The 20,013-nt window shown below is 44.8% G+C and overlaps 1 protein-coding gene across 19 annotated transcripts in view; it reads left to right on the top strand.

The window, feature by feature from the left end:
* SORBS2 (sorbin and SH3 domain containing 2) overlaps positions 1 to 20,013 on the top strand; it is a 289,436-nt gene that overhangs the window by 246,652 nt on the left and 22,771 nt on the right. For 17 of the 19 annotated variants that reach the window (XM_083169075.1, XM_083169032.1, XM_083168988.1 and 14 more), the window contains 6 exons: positions 1,530 to 3,086; positions 4,723 to 4,808; positions 7,158 to 7,198; positions 9,160 to 9,274; positions 9,502 to 9,630; positions 10,236 to 10,439. In XM_083169075.1, coding sequence (XP_083025201.1) covers positions 1,530 to 3,086; positions 4,723 to 4,808; positions 7,158 to 7,198; positions 9,160 to 9,274; positions 9,502 to 9,630; positions 10,236 to 10,439 — 2,132 coding nt within the window. The remainder of the gene's footprint in view (positions 1 to 1,529; positions 3,087 to 4,722; positions 4,809 to 7,157; positions 7,199 to 9,159; positions 9,275 to 9,501; positions 9,631 to 10,235; positions 10,440 to 20,013) is intronic. The other 2 variants (XM_083169117.1, XM_083169125.1) reach the window with 1 other exon arrangement.

Raw genomic sequence — 20,013 nt, 5'->3', positions numbered from 1 at the left:
TAGATGGGAGATATACTGTATCACACGCAGTAACTTGTGCCAATGTTTTGCATCTAGTATTTTCTAGTCAAAAAGCAACAGCGCCACCTGGTGGTGTTGCTGTATAAAAAGACTAATTTACCGTGTTGGGGATCAGTTTAAATTGACATTTAGGGCCAGTTGTACTAAGCTTGAAAAGTGATAATATGGAGAGTGATAAACTACTAGTCAATCAGCTTCTAACTGCCATGTCACAGACTGTTTAAAAAATGACAGGTATGAGCTGATTGGTGCATTATCACTCTCCATTTATCACTTTTTAAAGCTTAGTTAATCTGTCCCTTAATCTGAAGATTATTTGTACTAATCTATACAACTATTGTCCAGTATATGAAGAAGATTGGAAGAAACCATAAATATACCGCAGCAATTGTACAGCACGTATTTGTCAGATAACTTGTTTATAATGTTGTGATTATGACTTGTATTCACTGTAAACTAGCAGGAATAGCTGAGAGATAGCAGTCATATATGTGTGGTTGGTTTTCATATCTACAATTGTATACTGTATTTTTTCACAAACCTCCCCTAAAGGGTGTGCTGCTGCATTACCCACAGCAGATTAAACTGTTGTTTTTTTTATTATGAATATACAGGTGTCAAATATATAGGAAAAGAACCTTTAGCAAATACATTAGCAAATACAGTAGATGTGTTGGAAAAAGAATAGCTTTGTTTTGTAGTTTTGGTTATAGACTTTGGGCCTCATATAGAGATGTAAGCAAATTAGATAGTTTCGCAGTTGATCGATTATCTTCCAAACTTCCATAATCCCCTGATGCTACATCTTTTTACACAGCCGCTGGGACATGTGATACTGGTGGTGGGTCCACAATACAAATCCAGGTGGCAACACCATAGGCATTATATAAGCATTCACATCAGTCCCTGGCCTGGGGCGCTTACAGTTTTGTTGGGAGCCAATTAGCCTACATGCATATTTTTGGATTGTGGTAGGAATCCGAAGTTAACCCACACAAACACGAGGAGAATAAACAAACTCCGCACAGTTAGGACCATGGTGTGAATCTAACCCAGAGATGGGGAACCTTCGGCCCTCCAGCTGTTGTTGAACTACACATCCCAGCATGCCTTGCTACAGTTTTGCTATTTGGCAATCCAAAAACTGTTGCAGGGCATGTTGGGATGTGTAGTTCAACAACAGTTGGAGGGCCGAAGGTTCCCCATCCCTGATCTAACCCATGACCTCAGTACTGTGAGACCGTAATACTAACTGTTACACCATCCGTACTGCCGTAGGCATATTTTTGCACAGATGCGGTGTACACATTGGCAGCAGTAAATACATGTGCATACATCTCTATATCAGGCCCTTTGTGAGATGATTTCTTTTTCCCCTTATGGATACTTCTGTACCTTTTGTTTTCTCTATATATTTCTTGCTGTTGCTAACACATTCTACTTTGCTTTACATCTGTTAATTTCTGGAAATGTCTCTCTTTTATCATGCTGCTCTTTGGATATGGTAGGTGGGGATGTTAGCAGAATGTATCCCCCTCTATTCACTTATTCTGTTCATAAACCAAATGCCTCAAACGCTATAGATTATTATAGGGGTTATAGTCACCACTTAGCTGTGCCTGATGACACAAAACGTTCAGTCAACTTTAAGAACGGCTGGCAGATGACCCGTCAGAATGCGGAGGTGTGGAGCAGCACAGAGGAAGCCGCATCACCAAAAATTAAGTCACGGAGCTGTGATGATTTGTTAGCCGATGAGCACAACGTTTTTTGTAGCACCCAGATGAAATCTGAAAGTATGGGCTCCTTATTATGTGAAAATAACGCCAAGGATAATTCATTTAATTCTGAAGGCTGTGCTCCAAACAAGACCAGAGTTCGTCACAGGTCCGCTCATGACACTCCAGGGTTTTTAAAGTTATACAAAAAAATGCACCGTATAAACCGCAAAGACTTATTGAACTCTGAAGTGATCTGTTCCGTAAAATCTCGGATATTGCAGTATGAGCAAGAGCAGCAAAAAGGTCTATTTGAAGGTTGGAGGGCAGACTCTGAAGAAGTGCCGAGAGATATGGTTCCAACCAGAATATCGGAGTTTGAAAGTCTCATTCAGAAATCCAAATCTATGCCTAACCTTGGAGAGGAGATGCTGTCTGCAGTCAGCTTCGATATCTCCACCAATAGTTCTTGCCCTAAACGAAGGTTTTCCATTGAGTCATTGTTGGATGAAGAAGCCCAAGAAAGGCATATACCTCAGGTACAGCACAATGGCAAAGCTAAAACTCTAGTGCCTGTACATATCGAGGTAACAAGTGATCCGATTCCAAGGTCACATGTAGAGTTTTCTGATAGTGATCCAGAAGCAGTTGTGTCGGATCTCAGTGACTTTATACAAATTGAAGGATCCTCCTTTTGCAGTGAGAGTGATTTTGACCACTATTCCTTTACATCATCTGAAAGTTTTTATGGTTCTGGGCAACACCATCACCACCACCATCATCACCACCACCACCATCGGCACCTCATCAGCTCTTGCAAAGGAAGGTGCCCGGCATCATACACTCGTTTCACCACCATGTTAAAACATGAGAGGGCTAAGCAGGAGAAAAATGAGTCTTCAGTAAGGCGAGAAAACGATTCCGGCCTTTCCAAGATCGCATTTCTTGTTAGTCCAGTGCCTTTTCGCAGGAAAAAATGCTCTACGCCTAAAAGGCAATCGGAGAAGAACCGATGTAAAGCATCCGTATTCGACGCTCTGGACTCTGCTCTCCAGGATATTTGTGACCAAATAAAAGCAGAGAAAAGACGTGGGAGTTTGCCAGATAACAGCATTTTACACAGACTTATTAGTGAGCTTCTTCCAGACGTCCCAGAAAGAAATTCTTCGTTAAAAGCATTTCCATTAACCACCGCTAATCAGTCTTACTTCCAGCTGCCTCACGATGGTGCTATTCATAACACACCGTATCAAAATGATTGTGGAAGATTGCCTATCAGTGCCTCTTACCTGGATGTAGATGCAACCAACAACAACTCCTCCCAAGATAGTCCATACTGCTTTCCAGGTGCTCAACTATTATTTCCTTGATTTCCATGATGCATCCACCTTGATCCATTTCATTCACCCTAGAACATGTAATGCAAAATGCTTTCAAACATCAGATCCATGTATGAAGTAGAGATGTGGTAGGAAGATCCTAAATGAACAACTTCTCTGCTTTTGATTCACCTCTCCAAAAAATGACAATGATGATCACGAAGCATCAGCTTGATTATCATCTACTGATGCCTTTACTCTTCCTAGTAGTAGCATCTAGCTTACAGTAGTTACTCTAGATTCTTGTGCTTCCTCTTCATCTCTGCTCCAAAGACACCATCATAGGAGCCGTTAGCTCGATCTTTTGTATATACCATGTACTTAGCAGATTGCCATATCCCTATATTATCTGAATACAATATTGGTTTATCATGCACAATGAAAATATTATTTTACGTAACCATTAACAGACGTTATATATTCACATCTTTTTCACTCTAATGAACCTGCGACACCTAACACTTTTGCCTGGGTACACACCAGACAGACATATCAGTGGACCTTCTGTCGTGCCGACAGAGTGTCTGATTTAAACAATTATGCACACTTACCGATCGGCCACTCGATATGTCTGTGAGGACACCAAGATGGACAGGCATTTTAATTTGTCCCCCCAGGAATGATTTCAGTGTGAGAGTGTGCAGTAAGGAGACCTAGATGACTGCACACTGTACACTGTATAGTGCTCAGCAGCAGGATGGTCATTGTTCTACTTGTCCTGTTTATGCCTGGTACACACCAGAACGATTGAGATCCGGAACAGATTGTATGATGATCGAACGATCGTATCGCGATCTGTTGAAGCACACAATCTGTTCATGATCTGCATCCGATCTGCTCCCGATTCAATCCCAATCGGTAACCAGTTGAAGGGGTCATTTTTAAATCCTACCTGCTGCAAGTAGGATCTGAAAAATGACCAAACGACCCGAGGGGCCGCGCATCGGATCGGAGATGGCCCAAAACATGCTCAATTTACATACAATCGGTCGAGATTGTATCTAAATCGGGTGTTTTGAGGCCAAATTGTTCTGGTGTGTAGCCTACATAAGATTCTGAGATGGAGTTTATAAAACTTTTAGGTACACACAGATGGCATAAGGAAATATTGCTATTCCAAACACATAGCATGAGCTTACTCATTACATTCTACCATTGTTCCATTTCCCCTTGTTTGCATGTAGTACAGTACAGTATGTCCCATGCATGTGAGGTAAGCATGACCTGGTATGTCCATATATCTGGGTATTTTCCATTTCTGCAGCATTGCTTGGTTAATGTGTGCCATAAATACATGTGTATCACACTGCCCCTTCTAGTGGATGCCTTTCTGTCAGGGACAGTGAAGTCACCACATAGGAATGTATACAATGTATCTGCAGCAGGAATAGGATCAGCATAACTACTGTATTTTGTACTGGATGGTTTTGCACTTGTGTCACTGAGTTAAAGTAGGTGAGACGTTTATAACCAAGAAACCGTTATAAAGTAAGCATGATTGTGCATCTTTTTAATTTCATCATTTTTTTTATTTCATATCTCATAATGACCGCAATGGTTTCACTACTACTAAGAGCTAACTTAATAGTCTCCTGGTTTTCTAGCTGATCAAGATTCTCCCCGGAATTATTCCTCAGCATTCACTGATGTGAGCAGGAATCCAGCAAGGAAGGGAACGCATGAGAAGGAGGTACCCAGTCACTTGTCCTCAGTGATTTATGTACAAAGAAACTGTGAAAAGCACCTTTGGCCTGTTTTAATGACAGCCATGTTGTGACTCTGCATAAGCCCCATTATATGAATGACTGACATAGCATATACTCATATACTACATTAACCTGAAACAGTGTTAGATTTGCTGGTGTTGGGGGAGCAAGCAGCAGCGGTATCTGTGTGGGCGCCGACACCCGCTCGACGCACTGACATGCTGTTGCCTGCCACTGCCCACTGACTGAGTATTGGAGGCGAGTCAGCCGCAGCACGGTGCGGTCATGGCAGAGAAATCCCCCCACTGATTCAATTGACTGTACACAGAGCCAGCTATTGGCTACTGTGTAAAGGACGGGCAGGCTGATGGGCATGATGGCCTAATCTATCTCTCCTCCCCCGACTTATCCCCATCACTTCTGTCCAAGGTCTCCGAATGCCTCACGGCCATCTCAGCCTGGATGACCCAACGCTTCCTGAAACTAAACATGGCTAAAACTGAACTTCTAATCTTCCATCCCCTGAACATCCCCTCTTCTCCCACTATCTCCATCAGCATTGGTGAAACCGAGATCACGTCCACCAACCAAACGCGCTGCCTCGGTGTCATCGTTGACTCCTCCCTCTCTTTCACCCCCCACATTCGTGCTCTCTCACAGTCTTGCCGCTTTTACCTACGCAACATCTCACGCATCAGACCATTCCTCTCCACTGACGCGACCAAAATTCTCATTCACTCTCTTGTCATCTCCCGCCTTGACTACTGCAACATCCTTCTCTCTGGGCTACCTCTCACCCGCCTCGCACCTCTCCAATCCATTCTTAACGCTGCTGCTAGGCTCATCTTCCTCTCCCGCCGCTCTACCTCCGCCTCCCCCCTCTGTTTATCTCTTCACTGGCTCCCCATTCCTTTCCGAGTTCTCTTTAAACTCCTCACCACCACCTACAAGGCTCTCTCCTCCTCCACAGCTCCCTACCTCTCTTCACTGATCTCTATCCACACTCCCTCCCGTCCTCTTCGCTCCATCGCTGACCGCCGACTGACCTCTCACCTAATCACCTCCTCCCACTCCCGTGTCCAAGATTTCTCTCGCGCTGCCCCCCTGCACTGGAACAACCTCCCGCCACCCATCAGGCTATCTGATTCCCTTACCTCCTTCAAGCGCTCCCTCAAAACCCACTTTTTTCGACTAGCCTATCCCTCCTCCTAACCTCTTTTGATCCTCCTATCCTGCCTCCGTTCCCCTCCGTTCCTACTTATCCTATTGTATTTCGTTCGTCCACCCACCTATTTTTAGTATGTTAACTCTTATGAGCAGGGCCCTCCTTCCTCACGTACTCACCCTACCTCATTACCTCACCTGTGCTCCTGTCCTGTTCTTCCCTTCCTCTACTTCATCTTCGGTCTCCTTGACTATTTTGACACCTACTTCTGAACTGATGCTGATTTTAGTTCTACCAGCTATACCCCTATTTATACTGTATCTTTCTACACACCCTGTACGTTACCTTGTAATTTGTTTTTTTTTGTTTGCTATGTACGGCGCTGCGGACACTTTGTGGCGCCTTATAAATAAACGTACTACTACTACTAGGGGGGCCTGGGATGCGTCGGAGCCAAGGGAAGGAGCAGTGTCTGCTGGTCTCTCTTCCTCTCTCCTGCTTCAGCTTCTCCGTCATGCGTGTGATGTCATCACGTCACACGCTGGGGAAACATGCTGGAGAGGAGCCTGGGGGGGAGGGGGGCGCCACAAACTTTTTGGCGGGGGGAGCAAAATTTATAGTTATGCCACTGGCCCATACATCTATCATGCAGAAATGTAACATTAAGAATCCAATCTTGATGATTCCAATAATTTTGGGGCTGGGTTTGGCAAATCGAGGTTGTGCAGCATGTTGGATTTTGCAGAATACCAAATCCGGTTATTAGAATGGCCCAATACAATCTGGATTTACGGGCCCCATAAGATTTATTATTTGCTGTCAGTGGCAAGCTCAGAATTTGCTAATGCCCACTAGATCTTTTTTAAAAATGCACTAAACACAGATACACACTTGAATATTTATGTAGCTATTATACATTAGAATTCATTATCTATTGTATAGACTAAATAGAGAAATCACTGAGTGCCTGCAATAGATATACAGTACACTATATGATACCTGCTTTGAAATATTGCATTCACTACACAAATTCTTGCAATTGGGTATATGACAACTAATCCGTATCAGGAGCTATGTATAAAAGGGACAATATGAGAGAACGCACCATCTTGACCACGAAACATCGGCATTGGTTAATAGAGCTCTTATTTTCTATCTTCATGTCTAGGCTGCTAGAGCTGTGTATGATTTCAAGGCTCAGACTCCCAAGTAAGTGCTCTGCTATTGTGTGGATGGGCTCCGTAATTGCCATTGACTTTGTAGATTTGCAATCTGTTACGTATCTTCCTCCTTGGTGGTTCATATCCACTGGTGCTTTTTAAATATCTGTAATGACCTTTAACACCTGCAAAAACATTTGATGTGTATTACTAGCGTAATAAATGACTAGTGCGTATTTGGCCAAAGTCAAATAGCACACCAAAGTTGTTTCATATCGTTTTTTTAAATTCAATACATTTTTATTGATTTAACAGTATAACAAAGCCCCCAATTGAGCAGACACATCAATATGACCTTGGTGTAAATCTAGAGTACAAACAGGTATTACTATCATACTATCATGTACACAGTATTAAGCACAATACCTGGAAGAGTTCTGGAAACAGAACTGCCCAAAGGCGCCATTCGGGCAGCTGGCAAATCTAGAAGAGCAGGAGTGTATAGGTGACAATCTTAGCATAGCGTAATGTACAAAATATATTATTAATATATTATCAGAATGAACATCTACCAAGCAGGATGTGATAACAGAGTAAAATACTGACAGTGACATATCTAGCTTAAAATAAAATAAAATTCCCTCTCAAAACCACCCTTCCCATAACCACCCACACTGTATAACCTACCCCCAACACAGGCATGCCTGGATCCCATAACGTTACACACACACACACACACACACACACACACACACACACCTACACTAAACTATACTAATCTAATCCACTCCTCCCGTTCCCTCCCATTCACCCACCCACCCAGTAAGGATAGCAGTAACATGGACTAAATGGGGCAAATTGTGGCCATTGACCACATCTAGTCAAAATTCATCAGCATTGTTATAGTATAGTGGTTGAACCTCTTATTAGAGGCATTACATTAGAGTAGTGTCAACGTTTGACCAAGAAGATAAAGAGATATAGTTATTTACTGTATATGCTTTGTCACATACAACAATTAGAAGCATAGCATGCAACTCACTACATATAACATACATACGGAACAGTGGCACATGACCATGGACAACATTGCTCATTTTACCACTTCCTTGTTGTTAAATGCTGGGGGGTTTCCAGTTGCCTGGAAATTCCCTTTTCCCCTGGTTTTGCCAGTGGCTCTTATCATATCCACATGCAGTAGTATATACTATTTTAATAAAGCTGTGGCGACAATATGCAGTTTAAGGGACAGAATGGGGCTGCTGCGCTTTTCCAGGCTCAGACGTGCCATCCCTAAGGTGGTCACTGGCCCTGTAGACGTGAAGTCTGAAGTATGGCATGCACTGCACTTGTAGGCAGCAGACTATAGCTTGTGCTAATGATGCCCTCTTCATTACCTGACTACACAACCTCTCATGTCAAGCATTTGAAAAGCGTTCCTCTAAAAATCCTGTTTTTGGTCCTGAACCTCACATGTACAAGTGTAGAGCAGGTATATGAGCATTGTTGATCTACCATATCTAAGCAGTTGACTGTGCATATCTCATAATTGAATTGTGCCCTACAATTCCATATTACTAAACTTGACTGAGTGCTGGATTGAGTCAGCTTGTAGCCTCTGACTTTAATGCCCAGAACTACAATATTCCATTACAAGCACTTTTCCTTGCTCAGTGAGTCTTCAGTTAACACCCGCTAACTAATAGAGCCCAGGGTATATTCCCAGAGATTTGAGAGAATGCATTTGACTTTAATGTAGATATAGTTGTTTGAGCTCAGGATAATAAATGTGGCTAATTGAATCCATCCTTTAGCATTCCAAGTTGTTCTCCAAATTATATAGACTTATATAGTTACATGTTGAGTTTTATGTATTTTAGACAATGGTACATGCTTTTTTTTTTTTTTTTTTTTTACCGCTACTGCACTATGGAGAGTTGATTCTGTTTAATATATGTAAAACACATTTTGACTTCATATTTGAAATCTACAATAACATATACTTTTCAGGGAGCTGTCTTTTAAGAAAGGAGATACTGTATATGTCCTCAGGAAAATAGACAAGAACTGGTATGAAGGAGAACATCATGGAAGAGTGGGGATATTACCAATTTCTTATGTTGAGGTTAGTAGGACCGCCTTCATTTGTATTGTGGGTTTTCAGCTGAAACATACCAATAGAAAACCATATTGGAAAATCCAGGCACCCACTATCAACAAAAAACAATGGGTTCCCAGAGCCTGAAGCTCCTCTTTCCCATAATGCACACTCCCTGTACTCTACAGGATAATATACATTTGGGCTGAAAATCTCTTTTAAGGACACATTGGCATGCTCTGCTTCTTTTTCAGAAAATTAGCTCAACCGAAAAAGTCCAACCAATGCGACCCCCACCACCCGCACAAGTCCGAGAGATTGGAGAAGCAGTAGCCAAATATAATTTTACTGCTGACACAAATGTGGAGCTAACACTCAAGAAGGTAATTTTGTTAACTGCTTGTTGTTTATGTGTAAAAATGGTTAAACAATTGTAGAGATTCACTATCTTTAAGTAGATTTATAGCACTGTGCCATAGCGAATAGCAGTGCTGCCTCATACTGTTGGGGTCTTGGGTTTGATTCTGGCACATCCAATGCTGCCTCTAATGCTTCCAAGTACGTGAGCTCCAATGCTCGGTTCCCTGGTGCCGTGTATTCAGACTGGTCATGGGGTGGTCAGAACAGGTTAACTGTCAGCTTTTCATTCGCCCAAACTGACAGAAGAAGTACAAGTACATGAGTTTCACCATGGTGCAGTTACTCCTAACTTATGGGGCCTATACAAGGTGAGATTAGCTGAGGGTTCTGAGCAATGCTAGATCACAGAATCATTGTTCACTATGTATGTGCAACAGCATTTATTATTTATTTCTGAGAGCACCATCCCGTTCTCTGACCTTCTGACTTGTTCCTCCTAAAATTATTGGGTATAGTAGCACTCGTACAAGACTTTTATTTGAACCTCAAGGCATCTGTTAATATGTAATAGTTTTGTAAGTTGATTAACTATGCAGATCATGATAAATGCAAATCTGTCGTCTTCCAGGGTGACCGAGTGACGCTTCTTAAGAAAGTTGATCAAAACTGGTATGAAGGTAAAATTCCAGGAACTAGCAGACAGGGCATCTTCCCAGTGTCCTATGTGGAACTGATAAAAAAGAGTCCTCCTAAAAATCCTGGGGAAACTCCTGAACGTTCTCGTCCTCAGAGTTATTCAAGTGATAGGATGCATAACTCTAGCACAGCCACGGTAAGACACATGAAGTCACCCATACCATTCCATTGTTTTCTTACAGGTATTTCCTTCTTCAGGAGAGAATAATGATATGTACAACATTACATTGCTTATGAAAGACAGTCTATGCTGAATGATGGGTACTAGTAATCTTAAATGCATCCTTTTCTGGACCCCCTGTGCATTTGGTTTGTTTTTATGTTATCTGACAATTAAAGCAGATGAACTTAAATTAGAAGGTAATAATACTGCACTGCAATGTCACAGTAGTAGGTATACATAGAACTGGTGTATATCACCTAGTGTTTATTGGTGAGAAACCATAACATTGCTGGGAAGGTCCAGCTCTCCGCGGCGGTGGCACTGTGCCTCGGGAATGGTCGGAGAAGGGACCACATGAACAGCAATGTGGCCAGGAAGAACATTATATACTGTAATGTCAGATATGGACTAACATAAATAGGTCCATCTCAAACCACACGGATGCGTATCGCTGTTTTGTCAGCCAGGTGGAGCCTCAGTGCAAGTTTCATTTCTCCCGTATGTTAATGGAAATGTTCTGCTCTGGTCAGTTTGGGGTCACACTGCTGTTTAGAGGCAGATTGGCCCACAGGGAAACCGGCCGCGCTCCCCCCCTGGACTGCCCACATCCAAAATGTCCACGGGACGGCTGCTGCGCATGCTCCCATGGACCGTCATGTGCGGCGAAGGCAGCGAGCTCCCAGCTCCCGTTCCCCCATCTGGAGGCTGCAGAACGGAGCAGATGAGCGCCCCACCCCGCATTAAAAACACTGACCCCCCCCCCGCATTACATCAGTGGCCGCCACACCCCCCCCCACACACACACACACACACCCACATCCTTGCATTACATAGGAGCGCCACCCCGGCTACCGCTGCCGCCAGCACACACACCCCCCAGTCCGTCTATATTTATTGCAATGAGAAATGATCGAAGAGTAAGTAGACATGAGCTATCAGATGACTGTAGTGACTAGTTTAATATAGATTATCAATTGGATAATATCTAGTCTTACTTCTTTGTGTAATATATTGCAGTGGGGTGGAGATCTGCATTACGGGAGTGTATATAATGAACCTATATAATCACAAGCAGTACATACTAAAAAAAGTCACGGGGGGGGCGTGGCCTGGTGGTGAAGGAGACGGGACGTTTCCTGGCAGAGCTCCTGCATACATTTGTCCTAAAATAAAGTTGCCCAACCGAAGTAGGTCTCCTGCTGCCTTGAGGCACTCCTCCCTGCCCTGTGGTGACTCTCCGGTCGGGGGTCGACGGAGCTGCGGAGCCGGGGGTAGGAGAGATCCTGCCCTGCGGGTTGCGGCCTGTCCCCCCAGGTGAAGCCGCGGCCTCAATTTTTGCACTTACCCGGCGCCTGAGCTCCAGAGTCCGCGGCGAATCCCGGCCTCCGGAAGCGCCATTAAACACTGGGAGGTAAGCGCTGTCCTCCCCTGCCTGACCGAGTGTTCCCCCCCCCTGACACAGCACGCTTGGCGTCCCGCAGGAGGTGTGGAGCTCCTGGAGTCTCTCTCCTTCCCCTCCGGCGGCGGCCATCTTGGAAACGGCCGGAGACGCAGGGGCTGCTGCATTGAGGAGACAGGAGGGGGGTGAACTGACACAGTGTGCCGGACACCCCTGCTCTAGGGGGGGGACCTGGGGAGCTCTCTAAAAGCTGCCTGAAATAAAAATAGCAGGCTTGGACTGAATACCCTGCATACCCTGCAGGAGCCTGGTGGACTCTCCTAGGTGTCTCCCTGGCTTAGTGGAAGTAACCTCACAGACACAGGGATCTCATCACCTGAGGCTGAGAACCTTCACCTGTAAGCAGGAGAATCACAACATAGGAACCTGGGTTGCTAAAATAGGAGAGTGTAAAAGGTGGTCATTCTGCTTAGACTTCATACATATCCCTATCTCTTTTGTTATCCGGGATCGCCACCTAGTGGTGAAAAAGAATTCAGCACCCAGCTGTAATATTCCTACTTTAATCCATCCTATACTCCATTGCTTTGACTTAACTTGCAGACCAGTTGCATATTGGATAATTCTTCTTTACGAGGAGGACACCTCTTAAAAGACCCTCACTTCCACAGTTATACTCCATAGGAGCTTCTCCATGAGGAGCATCCTGTCCATCGTTGACAGGCCACTCCAGCAATAATGGCCTGACAAAAACAGTGATCCACGGGCCATGACCCCCTAAACACCCGCACAATATGGGGTGGTGCAGTCGCTAGTTTACCACCAGGCTGAATATACCTTTCAACTCTTCCAATGACACAACACTGCACTAAGGCTGTTCATATACCTACCTTCTATTAATAGCCCGTCTACCTATGGGGAAGACCAAGAAAGGCCTCCAGACGCCGGTGTCTAAAAACCCGAGTGACAGTCAAGCTAAACCCAATATCTTCCGGTATCTCACTCAGGGTCCCGGGACTAGTGCCGACGAGACTCAATCGCCTCCAGCCCGCTCAGAATCGCCACAAGACCCCCTCCAGATGGATTCCCTACCGAACCCCTCCATCTCGCAGAACTCAGAGGTCACACTGACAGAAGTCCTGACATACCTCCGTACCCTACCTACCAAAGCAGACCTCCCATCCAAAAAAGACTTTCTTGACTTGGAACAGTCATTACGCGAAACAATTAAAGTGGAAATTTCGACAATCCAATCTGATCTGAGTCAGGCGACGCAACGAGTCTCAGAATTTGAAGATCAAACCGAAGACATCGTCAATTACCAGGACAAACTCTACGAAACTGCCGCCATACATGCCCAAGAACTGGTTACTCTCCAACGCCGTTTAGATGATATCGATAACAGGGGGAGGAGAAATAATCTGCGGATAAGAGGTCTGACAGAAGATATTCAAGGCCCAGGCATTGTAGACGCGCTCACAAAAATCTTCAACGAGATAACCGAAGCCGGACCAGACAACTCTATTGCTTTTGATCGAGCCCATAGAGCCCTGAGACCCCGTGGGCTGCAAGCGGATAAACCTAGAGATGTCATCTGCCGCCTCCACTATCACAGAGTGAGAGAGGATATCTTAAACAAGGCTCGAAAATTAGAATCCATTGAATTTAACGGCGACAGAATCCAAATATTCCCAGACCTTTCATGGAGCACCCTCCAACAGAGACGCCTTCTCAAACCCCTTACTGACCTACTTAAACAGAAGAACATCAGATTCCGCTGGGGCTTCCCATTAAGTATTCAGGCGTCCCATGAAGGCAAACTGGTGACCCTACATGCCCCGGAAGATTTGGACCCATTCTGTAGAGCTCTAGACATCTCCAGACCGCACCTCGCTGAGTGGGTACACCTAACAAAACGGCTGGATCCTCCTTGCCCCCCGTCCGGTCACCCGCGTTGGCAGACGGTGGGAAAGAACTCCAGTGCAGCCACATCATCCGGGGCGGCCCGACCTGACAGGGTATCGAACCTGGCTCCTCCCTGAGGCACTGATTATCAACTAAAGAGGGAGGGTTTGTTGAACTCATCTAAATGTTTTGTTTTTAGTTAAAAGCTCTGTCTATTGATAAGTGTCCCCGACCTCCTTTGGTAAAGTTGATGCCTGGATACCTTGGCCCTGTCCAAACACCCATGGGAAGTATTAGGGGAGTGGGGAAGAGTATAATTAAACCTCCGGTGTTTTGATTGATTTAAATAAATCACTAAAATCACCCCAAATCTCAACATCTAGGTCTAACCCCTCCCCATGGGTATGTAAGCGGTTCCCGTATTGACAGGGTTCCTAGCAGTAGTAAAAATGTAGTTCCATCTCCGGTCCCACTAACCCCGGAGTAGACGGATTCCACCTTATCTAACACCACCCGCTTCCCTCACATACTCATGCAATGCTCTGATCGAGCCGATAACCCTCAACTTACATGGGAACAGTGATTGATGAAGCCTCCCCCAGGGATCTCCCCCTTCTTGTGGGAAATTACACTTACCAGACATGGATAGCCCTTAGTTAGTTAGCATATCCAGTGTTTCAGTAATGTTACATAATTTAAATTGTTTGAAACAGTTCTAGTTTTATGTTTTGGTCTTAGCCTTACCTCACGCCTGGTGGGGACTGCGACCACTTACCCCAGTTTGGGTAAACCACACTCTCCTTGGACTGTGATGCCCAACGGTAGCATCGCTAGCTCCAACAGTGGTTTTGTCTTTTTCTTGTTAAGAATTTGTAAATTTCTAATTTTTTCAAATGTTTCTCTTTTTACTTACTTCCTCCCCTCTACCCCCCCTCTCCGCCTCTCCCCTCCCTTTATCTAGGGACCGCTCCACCTCCAAGCACCTGGAATGGGTATGGACATGGTATCTGAAACCCCGTGCTAGACAACCCTGACATGCCGCAATCTAATACAATGTCACTCAACTTTTGCTCCCTGAATGTGAAAGGGCTTAATGTGCCAGAGAAAAGGTCCACTTTAATTAGAGACCTTAGGTCTAGAAAGATTGATGTGGCTTTTCTACAAGAAACGCATTTCAAGCTAGGTGCTTCTCCTAGGTTGACTAACCATTACTACCCTCTAGCATACTCTAGCAGTAATGCACTGGGAAAATCCCTTGGGGTTTCTCTGTTGCTGTCTCGCAGGATACGACCTATTGACATCTCACACCATACCCTGGTAGAGGGACGTTGCCAGGTATTGAAATGCACAATATCTTCACAAAAATACACATTTGTTAATGTTTACTTTCCTAATACAAGGCAGAGGCAATTCTTTGGTAGAGTCTTGCGGCTTATAGAGCCATTCAGGGAAGGTTGCCTCGTAATTGGTGGAGATTTTAACTGGTCCTTAGATCCTCAGCTGGACTGCAACCCAACCCCAAGTTCCCCTCGTATGCGTGATCACCGTAAAATTAAGCAACTGTTACATGATCATCAACTGATAGACGCGTGGAGGATCTTTAACCCCTCAGTTAGGGACTACACATTTTTCTCGTCCCCCCACTCAGTGTACTCTCGCTTAGATTATTTTTTGGTGGATCACCAGTTTCTCCAACACTTTATACATAACGAAATTGGTCAGATCACCTGGTCTGATCATGCCCCTGTCTACATCACAATGAAAGTACCATCCCCCTCTCCCCGCCCCTGGTCCTGGCGGTTTAATGAGCTTCTTCTTTCTGACATTAGATTTAAAAAAGAATTGGCCACAGCAATTTCAGAATATATCTCCAATAACGATAATAACCTAGCTTCTCCAATATCGGTGTGGGAAGCTCATAAATGCGTACTAAGGGGAAAGTGTATACAGCTGGGGTCTTTAATGAAGAAAGAGAGGAAAGCAAGGAAGGTGAAACTAATTGAACAGATAAAATCGTTGGAGACTTCCCATAAATCTACACTCTCCCCAGACACGCTAAGAGAATTAACGGAGGCCAGAGCGACGCTCAATCAGTTATTGCGAGATAGAACCAAACTTGAGCTGCGCAAGTGTAGACACAAATATTATCTCTGGGGTAACAAACCCAGTTCCATGTTAGCAAGGGCCCTAAGAGCCCAAAGAGCACAGGCTTATGTTCAGAATGTGACTGACGCGGAAGGGAGACGGGTCCATACCTTCACCCAGATAGCAAAAGCTTTTGAAGAGTATTACACTCGGTTGTATAATTTGAGAGATGATCCCTCCCCATCGGAAAAAAATTTACTTAAACAGGAGATTAACAAATATCTAACAGCAGTGCGATTTCCTAAACTCTCGGAGACAGACCTGTCCTTACTAGAGAAGCCGTTTACTATAGAGGAACTGGAGCGAGCCCTGTCCAATACCCCCTCTGGAAAAAGCCCAGGCCCAGATGGTTTCCCGATAATTTACTACAAATCCTTCAGCTCGACACTAATGCCCCTCTTCCTGAAGGCATGTAATGCCATCTCAAAGGAGAGGATCTTCTCCCCACAAAGTCTAGAGGCCTATATCTCTATTATCCCAAAAGAGGGAAAGGACCCGGCTCAGTGCTCGAGTTACAGGCCTATCTCACTTTTAAATACAGACCTAAAATTATTTGCTAAACTTCTTGCCTTAAGGTTTGGACCTCTTCTCCCGGAGGTGGTACATGGGGACCAGGTGGGCTTTGTCACTGGTAGGGAAGCAAAAGACAATACGACTAAGGTGATAGATTTGATACACTTTGCGAAGCTCGGGGAGGCCCATGTGGTCCTCCTGTCCACCGACGCGGAGAAGGCATTCGATAGGATAGACTGGACCTTCATGGAGACCCTTCTGGAACACATAGGATTAGGCCCGAAATGTCTCCACCGTATTTTGGCCTTATACAGTACCCCCACGGCCCGAATTCGGGTTAATGGAGCCCTTTCAAACTCTGTTGAGATTCGAAATGGCACCCGCCAGGGCTGCCCTTTATCTCCTCTGATCTTTGTGTTATGTATGGAGGCCCTGGCGCGTGTGATACGGATGAATGATAACATCAAAGGTATTCAGGTCGGCAGACACGAGCATAAATTGGCGTTATATGCAGATGACCTATTGGCAACCATCTCGAGTCCAACCACATCGCTACCGTCTCTGATGTCGGAATTCGAGAAATTTGCACGTTTAACTAACTTTAAAATCAATTTTGCCAAGTCTGTAGCTCTGAATATATCTGCCCCAAGGGGTACAGTTGAAGGTCTTAAAAAGGCCTTTCCCTTCCACTGGCACCCAACATACATCAAATATTTAGGGGTCCTGTTGTCCAGAGATAACTCAAATCTTTACCAACTTAACTTTGTGCCTCTGCTTGCCAGCTTAAAAACGTCTATTTCAAATTGGTCCATACTTAAATTATCCTGGTTGGGTAGAATTAACACGATTAAAATGAACATCCTCCCTAAAATATTATTCTTGCTCCAAGCCCTCCCAATTGTAATACCCCCCTCTTTCTTCAAAGAATTACAAAATATAGTGAGTAAATTTATCTGGGCGAATCGCAGACCTAGGATTGCCCAAAAAGTTCTTGTCCAAAGCCGGGAAAGAGGTGGCCTGCAGCTCCCCCACTTCCTCAGCTATTACCACTCGGTCCACATCACCAGAATTGTAGAAATGTCTAGGCCTACACCATCTAAACAGTGGCCGGCTATCGAAGGTCACTCGGTGGGAATGTCCCCAAAGGTAATCCCATGGCTCCGGAAGATCCCTGTGGTGAGACATCCCACCCTGACCCCAACACTTTCTTGTTGGGGTAGATACAGATCCCTGCGCTATTTTGACCCGGGTGTGACGCTCCTTACTCCGCTTATTAATAATCCTGAATTCCCTCCAGGATTTGAATTACGAAATCTCTATAGTCGCTTTTCAGTGGAAGTGTCACACCTGGGACAATTAGTGGATAGATCTGGCCTACGCTCCTTTGAGGAATTGCATAAAGATATTGGTCTCCCGACGGGCCTCTTTTGGTTCTACCTCCAGATTAGACATTATGTCTCCTCCCTTCCGAAACGAAATCAAGGCTGGGATCCAACCCCCTTTGAGTCGCTAATACTCTCTAAGGAGGCCCCGAACCACCTGATTTCTAAATTTTATCAAGTATGCCTTAGTAACCTACCAGACCCAACGCCTGCATACACGAGGGCGTGGCACAAGGAGTTGGGTCAGGATCTGTCGGGAGATCAATGGAGTCAAATATTTCAATTTGTTTTTGCATCCTCCTCTTCAATCCAAACTCTAGAAACCCAATATAAGATACTATCTCGATGGTATAGATGCCCCTCCATACTACACAAAATGAACAGCGCCCTACCCGACCTCTGCTGGAGATGCAACCAACATATCGGCACTCCCCTACATATCTGGTGGGCCTGCCCAGTTATCCAAGACTATTGGCACCAGATTCACACCGTCTCAGAAAAGATAATCAATTCCTCTCTTCCATTTACTCCTGAATTCTGGTTGCTTAATCTTATGGATATGCCCATCTCCCGATACAAGAAATCTCTAATTAGACACCTAATGAATGCGGCTAGGGCAGTCATTCCCTGTCATTGGAGAACTAACAGGGCCCCTCCCATCACGCACTGGTTCCGCAGAATAGACTTATATATGTCCATGGAAGATCTGTCATCCTTTCTGAAAGGTTCTCCCCAGACCTTTACAGCTACTTGGTTGAGCTGGCTCACCTATAAAGAATCCTCAGATTACTCTCATCACATGAGACAGGTCGCTGGGTCGTAGAGATCCCTGGGTACAAATCTCCTCCCTCCCCCCCCCCCCCCCCTCTATTCTTTACTTTCTTTCTGACACTCTACTTCCTTTTATAACCGGTACATCTTATTATGGGTACTAATTACATTGTCAATGTTTGATTGTTGAATACTTCCACATCATACCCTGAAAGACGGACTCAGCACCCTACGCCTGTATTTGTCTGTATTGTTCACTTGAGTGCATTACATTACATTGTTTTATTTCTGAGATGTATTGTGATTTTCTTTAATAAAAATTGATTGCACATAAAAAAAGTCACGGGACGTGAAAAAACATATTTATTCGAATAGAAAGTCGAGAAATAAATAATAAAACAAAGTCATGTTGTCCCCCACCCGGCTATAACGAGCCTCTGACTCCTTGAGCCGATCCTGTTTGCAGAAATACAGCGGAAAAAAAGCTGGGGTCCCCCTTTATTTCTGTACACAGTACCAGGCTCTTGGTCCGGTCCTGGTTTCCAAAATATGGGGGCAAAAAGAGTAGGGGTCCTCCGTATTTTGGAAACCAGTATCTGGCTTAAACAGCCAGCGGTGTCATGCCACAGCAAGGTACCCAGGCCAACGCATATCGACCATATGCGGGTCTTCTTTGTGTATCTCTCTATTCTGCTGGACTTTTTTCATTGCAATTTATAGCTATACTGTGTCCCACACTCACCAGAGGAGAACAATCAAACTGCTAGCCTTATTCTTATCACACACCATAACGGAGGATAAGTCCGTACAGTGTAGAAGCCATTCCTACTTAGTCCTGTATAAAACCTTATAACTGTATGCTCTGTTCAAAAAGAATAAAAAAATTATTACATTTCTTACAGGTATCTTTTTGGAGAGGTTGTATTCTCGGGTCCGGTATGATATGCCGGTGGTCGGAATCCCAGCGGTCGAAATACCGACGCCGGAATCCCAACTGCCTAAATACCGACAAGGGGGGCCGTGGATCGCCCCCCCTTGTGGGCTCGCTGTGCTCGCCACGCAGCGGGCCCGGTGCCTTGCTACGCTCGGCACACTATTTTATTCTCCCTCTATGGGTGTCTTGTACACCCATAGAGGGACAAAGTGCCGGCATTGCGGTGGTCGGGATTCCGGCGTCGGTATTTCGACCGCTGGGATTCCGACCGCTGGCATCCCATATTATCTATGTGATACCTCAATATAAAGGGCTATTAATACAAGATAGGACTTATCTAGCTCTGTTCACTGTTAGGGGCCCATTTATCATTGGATACCGCCCAGGATCCCATTGCAATATGCGATCCTTTCGTTGAATGCATCAACCTGCAGGCACAGGGATAGGGGCTCCAAAAGGTGTCGGGGTCTGCGCATGAGTGGTTTGCGCTGACCCAGC

This window comes from Crinia signifera, chromosome 1 (assembly GCF_055691185.1).
Source record: "Crinia signifera chromosome 1, ASM5569118v1, whole genome shotgun sequence".
Taxonomy (NCBI): domain Eukaryota; kingdom Metazoa; phylum Chordata; class Amphibia; order Anura; family Myobatrachidae; genus Crinia; species Crinia signifera.
Note: the sequence above shows the minus strand (reverse complement) of the source record. Positions and strands in the feature narration are given on the sequence as shown.